Raw genomic sequence first — 6,530 nt, 5'->3', positions numbered from 1 at the left:
CTAAGCCCCCTTGTCCTTAAAACCCAGTGACGCCCCTGACGTGTCCTCTATCGGCTTTTCTAAAACAAGGCTTCAGAGACAGGCATCCTCCTCTGACCGTTCCCGCATCCAGGTCGCCGCCCCCCACTTCTTCCGAACACCTCCCACTCTCACTTCCCCCAGTGACGTCCCAGCCAACCGGGAGTATTCTCTCCGCTGGAATAAATTAAATCGCGCCGGTGATGGTACAGGAGGGAGAGAGAGAGAGAGCGCGCCCCGAAAGCCATCCATTCACACATTCCGTGCGCCCGGGAGCAGGAGGAGAGTCACGGTCAGCATCGGCTCTCCGCGCGCCCGGAGCGCGACTCTCCTCCAATCAAGATCCGGCTGTGATGGGTGAGAGGACCGCAGCGTGCCCAGCTTCGCGCGCGCGGACTTTTGCTCCCTCGCGGAGTTAAAAAAAAAAAAAAAACAAAAGAAAAGAAACCTTTGCGTTAATCAATCTAACCTGGCAGATTTGAGGCAGCGGGTCGGCTGCGACTCGTTCCGCTGGAGTGGATCTACAGGAGCCTGGCCGCTGCGCCTCATCGGACGTGCTCTGCTGGAAATATACTTAAACTAAAATAAAAATAAAAAGAAGAAGAAAAGGCACAGCTTGCTCTGAGGAGGTCGGGTGTCTTCTGTTTGCTTCAACTTGCTCAGCCTGCTGTGCGTCTGGTAACACTCCCCCCCAAAAAAACCCATCTTTTCCCAATGCGCACCGGTGTGAGCGCACAGACAGCTCCACCGTCCTGTCAGAGGATTTTGCGGAGATTTATTCTGACCAGAACCGGACCGCAAGACTTGCAGAATAAGGTAAACTGCACAGCTATGAATGTGTAATAAAACTATAAAAGATGTTGGTGTTTTAGCCTTTTATAGCCGGTGTCAAAATATATATTCAAAGTAGGATTTKAAATGTGTTTACATGTTAAAAGCTGATAAGAAGTTGGATTTAAAAGTGATTTCTGACCCCTCCATGCTGGACAARTGAATCCTTTTTTTAAGTTAAATCCTCTCGTGCAAAATCTGGATTTTCTTCTGTTAATTTTCTCTTCGTTAATCTCCCCTTCTCTCCCAGCAGGACTCACTGGGATTGCTGGGAGAATGAGGAGTCACCGGGGTCGGGGGAAGCAGCATGAATGGCCCGTGCACATTCATTAGACTGACGGCCCTCATGTTTCTATGGAAGTGGTTGACACTAAGCCTGCTCCAGAGCTGCTTGTCAGAGGTGGCCGGTGCCGCGGACTCCCCCGGGGCCGGCTTCAGCGGCTCCAATGGGCCCCTGAGCTGGCTCCTGTCGGAGAAGGGCCCCTTTCACAGCTCCCAGGAGTTTGTGGATTTCACAGAGCGCTACCAGCAAGGATTCACCACCAAGTACAAGATATACAGGTGAGGCAGGCAGGTGTCGTGGCCGACAAACGCCTAAAAGTGAGCTTGATGTCCAAACTAGAACAAATACACAAAAAGAAAAAGTAAAGCAGTTATGCCTTGCTTTGTGGGAGGACAAAAAGTATAAAAACCCATTTAAGCGACAACACTGTACTTTTCTTTACACTACAAAAGATGCAGATTTAGTAGGTGGCAATGGTGGGATGAAGCACTGAGACGATTACTCAGTGGAGTTTTGCATTCAAATGAAGGCTCAGTGCGCTTTCTGTACAGATCCAAGCTTCTTTTTGTTGCAGAGACTCGCCTCCTTTGTGTGTGCGTTTGTGTGTGTGTGTGTGTGTGTGTGTGGAGCAGAGGCATATGGTTGGAGTATGATCCAAACTCTAAATGGTGCATATCAGTGTAAACTAAAAGTGGAGCGACCACAGGAGGGCTGCAGGAGAAGCGGTGGGATATTACAGATGTCTGACTGAGCCTGTTGATGTGTGATAGTGGTACACAGGGTGGGCTTCAGAAGTGTGCGGCGTGAAGGATGACGTGTGAGTGTTTAGCGGCGGCAGGGGGGTTGTTTGAAAGTTGTTGTTTCTTTTGTGACGTACATCTAATATTTTGTATCTTTYAAAGACAAAAGCAGCACTGAGGAAATGAGAGATGTGCAAACTTCTAAATCATAACGTTATTTAGSTGATGAAGACTTTTGCACAATTTGTATTTAGAATCAACACCACCACAYTCTGTATTTTGGTTTCATCATCAGCCACCAAAATGAACAATAAAAAGGTAACTTGTGAACTGAAATACAGTAAACAAACCTTAAATCTGCTCATCAGATTGAAATAATTGTGATTGTTCTGAGTTAAATGTCTGTGTTTGCATTTTGACTTGTTTCTGGGCAGAAATGCTTCAACTCCACGCTGAAACTGATGAAATCCTTTTCGAGTGGTGGTCAGCACAATGTCTGTGTCAGGCGGCGTGACCTACACAGACTACACGCTGTAGCAGAAAAGACAAAGTCTTATTTTTGCGTGTGTGCGTTTTTATTTTCCTGTGATGGATATGTCATCGTAAATATGCATATTTCGCTGGTAAGTTGCCATAAAAGTGGATTTCCTTCCTCGTGTTTTGACCTCAAGTTATCAAGGTTCACTAGAGGCTAAAAAAAACTCTGCAGAGTGGGGAAAAAAAGGTTTTCATTTAGATTAGCCAAAACCAAACGCCGGTTTTCTGATTATATGGAAGCTGACACGCCGGCTTTAGCTGACAACAAGCTTCTTTTAGTGGCTGCTGTGCAAAGTGTTTGAGCATGGCTGGCTGCGCATGCTTAAGTGTCTGTCGTTCGGGCCGTATGTGCAAGGTAAGTGTTTTGAAAACGTGCGATGAGAGAGATGTTGTCCACCACGGTGAAGGATTGGGGCTGTTGCCAGCTGAACAGAGGGGTGACTGACACTGGCATTTAGCAGCTGACAGGGGTGACAATGCCAGGAAAAGACGGAGAACGTAGCTCTGTTTGCTTCCTGCATCCATCATTTTCCTCTTTTACTCCATCTCTCTCTCGTGACGTCGTCCTCCTTTCTTTCTCAAGTTGGCTTCGTATCTTCTTGCTTCTTGTTTTGCACCGCATCCAAGCCATAGAAATCTGTCAGACATTAGCATACATTAAAATAACACATGCACAGGATTAACACATTTACATAAGTAAAATTCAGACACATTGTCATCCCGAGTAAACACTTAAGTCCTCCACATTAATATGTTGCCTACAGTTTGACTTTTATTGACCTCTGTGAGCAAAACAAAAAAAAATCTGAAAATGCAATCTTTACAAGTCTATAACTGTCTTTTCCCTTTGGGCTGCCCTGGCATTTTCACTTTTCTGTGGAGAATTAGAAATGGTGGCTGACTACAATAAAAATGTGTTGTAAACAGAAGGAAAAGTGAAAAATCATGACGGTAAAGTATAAAACTATAAAATTACAGAGCTGTTGGATGTAGATTTAGTAGGGGGATTGGAATCATTTTACTGGGGCTGGGTGGATCTGTTTTGGGAAGTTGGAAAGTTTGTTCGTTTGTTCGTTCTCTTTTTTTGTTGGTTCGTTCTCTTTTCTTTTGTTCGTTCGTTCGTACTTTCTCTTTTTGTTTGTTCTCTTTTCTTTTGCACGTTCATATGTTCTGTTTTTTCTTTTGTTCATTCGTTCAATTGTTTGTTCTCTTTTTTCGTTCGATTGTTCTCTTTTCTTTTGTTTGTTATGTTCTCATATTCGTTCATACACTCTCTTTTTTCTTTTGTTCRTTCGTTCAATCATTTGTTCACTTTTCTTTTGTTTGTTCGTTTGCTCGTTCGATAGTTTGTTCTCATTTTTGTTCATTAATTCTCTTTTTTGTTCGTTCGTTCTCTTTTTTCTTTTGTTCGTTCGATTTTTTGTTCGTTCGTTTGTTTGTGCTCATATTTTGTTAGTTCGTATGTTCTTTTTTTTGTTCGTTCGATCGATCGTTCGTTCTTTTGTCCTTTTGTTCATTCTCTTTTTTGTTTGTTCGTTCGTTCTCTTTTTCCTTTTGTTCGTTCATTCGTTTGTTCGTTCATTCTCTTTTTTGTTTGTTCATTCACTTTTTTCATTCGTTCGTATGTTCTCTTTTTTCTTTTATTCGTTCGATTGATCGTTTGTCCGTTTGTTCGTTCTCTTTTTTTGTTTGTTCTCTTTTTTCATTCATTCGTTCGTTCTCTTTTTTGTTTGTTCATTCTCTTTTTTATTCCTTCGTTTTCTTTTTTGTTTGTTTTCTTTCATTCGTTTTCTTTTTCCATTCGTTCGTTTGTAGGTTAAGCTCTTTTGATTTTTTCGTATTGATTAGCAACGCGATTGTGCTTTCTGCAGACACGTCCCAGCATTTTAAACCTCCTTTATTCATTCTAAATTCTCRCCAGCTGAAAGCGTGCAGAGGTGCGAATCTGAAATGTTCCAACTCCGAACGGTTTATTTCACAAAGATTTTGTTCTTAAGAACAGAGATTTAACCACTCAGACAGGGGAAAACAGAAATGCATTGATAAGTGCTGATCACCCATCCGACCAAGACTRTATTCAAATTTCACCTCCATTCTAGTCTTTATCTCCCATCGCTCTCGTTCTCCCCTCCCACCTCCTGCTCCCTCTCTCTCGCTTGTCGAATGACTTCAAACCAATTGCTCTCGCTTGCTCATAAATATTCTCCAGAGCTCAATTGGCCTTTACTGTCAGGGGSCAGGGGAGTGGGAGCTGAGGATTTTGTTGGTGGGAGGGGAGATCTGGAGAAGTTGGGGGTAGACTGGGAAAAAAAATAAAATAAAATCACAGCTTTACCGCCCCCTACTGGTGGGTCACTGCATCAGAGCAGGCTGGGGACTTAAAAAAAACATATTATAAGACATCTATTTATTTTTCCATTTAGCACTTCTTTTCCTTTCTTGGTGGCAATGAGAAGATTCAAAAGCTTGGATATTCACGGCTGTCACAGCTGTGTACTCAGAAACACTGAAAAACGTGACATTTATTACAAGCCTTCTGAGCGAACCCTCCTTTTTTTCTTCTTCTCAAGGTTTGATTAAGTGCAATAACGGCAGCGATAGATGAATTCAGTGAATTCAGAGGCAATGAAATACAGGCACGGAGGCACTTAACGATATTACTTCCACTGTGATTGCAGAAAAATGCACCTGGATGTCAGTCATAATGGTAGTTTTAAAACATCTATTCATCCATTCTTCCCCTTTTTCTCCTAACGGAGTCTTAGAAACCTCACAACAGCTTCGTGGCTTTCGTTTTGCGCTAAAAGCAACTGGCTCCATGTGTCCTTGTCGAGCAGATGTGTTTTACTACATTTAAAACAGGCTCAGCTGAAACAATTAATAGTGGTATTTATTGCTCATTTTGTTCAAACGGGTAGCAAAAAGGGGTTGAAGCAGAACTACAGTACTTTATGGTGCCATCAGTTGCAGCTCGGACTGGGTGTAAAATGAATTTAAAAAGCATGTTTCGTTTAATAATTTAGGAGCTTGTTGTGCTGAGAAATCATCTCTGCCAAAGTGAGAAGTTCTCACTCCGTAATTTCTTTTGTCGTCGAGCCATATCGAGAGAAAGAAGCATATTAGTCAAAATGTCAGCACCTCCCCTCTTCTTCTTCATGGGCCATAACTTTCCCATCACGCCTCATCTCCCGTGTTTTCGCCTCTCTTTCTTTCACTGTCACCTCAGCGGCCGTAACGTTGACTCTGTTTGATGTGAGGAGACGTTGCTCATCATTATCGACTGATTAATGTTTCAATTACACGCAGGCATGTTTGTGGAGAGGCCGAGCCGCGGCGGCACGCTTTCACTGTACCTGTCGTTCAGCGTGGCCCATTGTGCTTTATCTGCTCCATGTTTATTACTTTGCTGTTCTGTTGTGAATGCTTTAGATGAGAAAGCACATTTAAAAGATATTATGAAACGGGACAGAATGAATGGGCACACAGCTGAAAAGCAATGAGGAGAGCAGACAAGAGAATGAAGAGAAGCGATTAGGGAATGTAATATTATAATGCACCGCAAACGCAACTCAATAAATCACTGGGAATATAAATGGAAAATAAATTTTTATGCTGTGTTTAAGAATGAAAAACTAAAGTTTAGAAGTCTCATATAAGACATATTCAACACAAAGTTTTCAACGGAAATGTGACACACAGTTTATGTTTCTGGAAGTTAGTGATGTTCGATCCTGCCAGCTTTCTTTCCGATACTGATACCAAGTAAAATTTAGCTGGTATCGGCGATACTGATCCGATACTGATACTTTGTGATAACACATATAATGTGTCCGGTAAATATTAAAAAGTACAGCTTTATAAATAATCACTTTATAAATAAAACATGACATAGTAAGTCATTTTTAAATTTAAAAGTCTTTCTAATCCTAACCTTATTTGTTTAGCACAATTTAATATTCTTGTCCCTAAGAAATATAATATTTTTTGAATAGTGAATAAAAGTGAGAAACATGTTTTAAAAGTTGTTACTTTGTATATTTTGTAGCATTGTTTGTTTGCAAGAAGGTATCTGGTCAGAGCTAATGCTGTTTGGGGGGGCATGGCATGAAAAGGTTTGGGAC

The 6,530-nt window shown here is 41.9% G+C and overlaps 1 protein-coding gene across 1 annotated transcript in view; it reads left to right on the top strand.

The window, feature by feature from the left end:
- Window positions 1–237: 237 nt before the first annotated feature.
- Window positions 238–6,530, top strand: part of LOC106525208 (BMP/retinoic acid-inducible neural-specific protein 3) — a gene marked incomplete at its 5' end in the record, with an annotated part of 98,386 nt that continues 92,093 nt past the window's right edge. Inside the window, 2 exon segments of the mRNA XM_014019361.1 lie at window positions 238–834; window positions 1,100–1,410. Of these exon segments, the coding sequence (XP_013874815.1) occupies window positions 1,157–1,410 (254 nt within the window).

The sequence above is a fragment of the Austrofundulus limnaeus genome, unplaced genomic scaffold, assembly GCF_001266775.1.
Source record: "Austrofundulus limnaeus strain Quisiro unplaced genomic scaffold, Austrofundulus_limnaeus-1.0 Scaffold217, whole genome shotgun sequence".
Classification (NCBI taxonomy): domain Eukaryota; kingdom Metazoa; phylum Chordata; class Actinopteri; order Cyprinodontiformes; family Rivulidae; genus Austrofundulus; species Austrofundulus limnaeus.
This window is presented reverse-complemented; position numbering and strand designations above follow the sequence as displayed.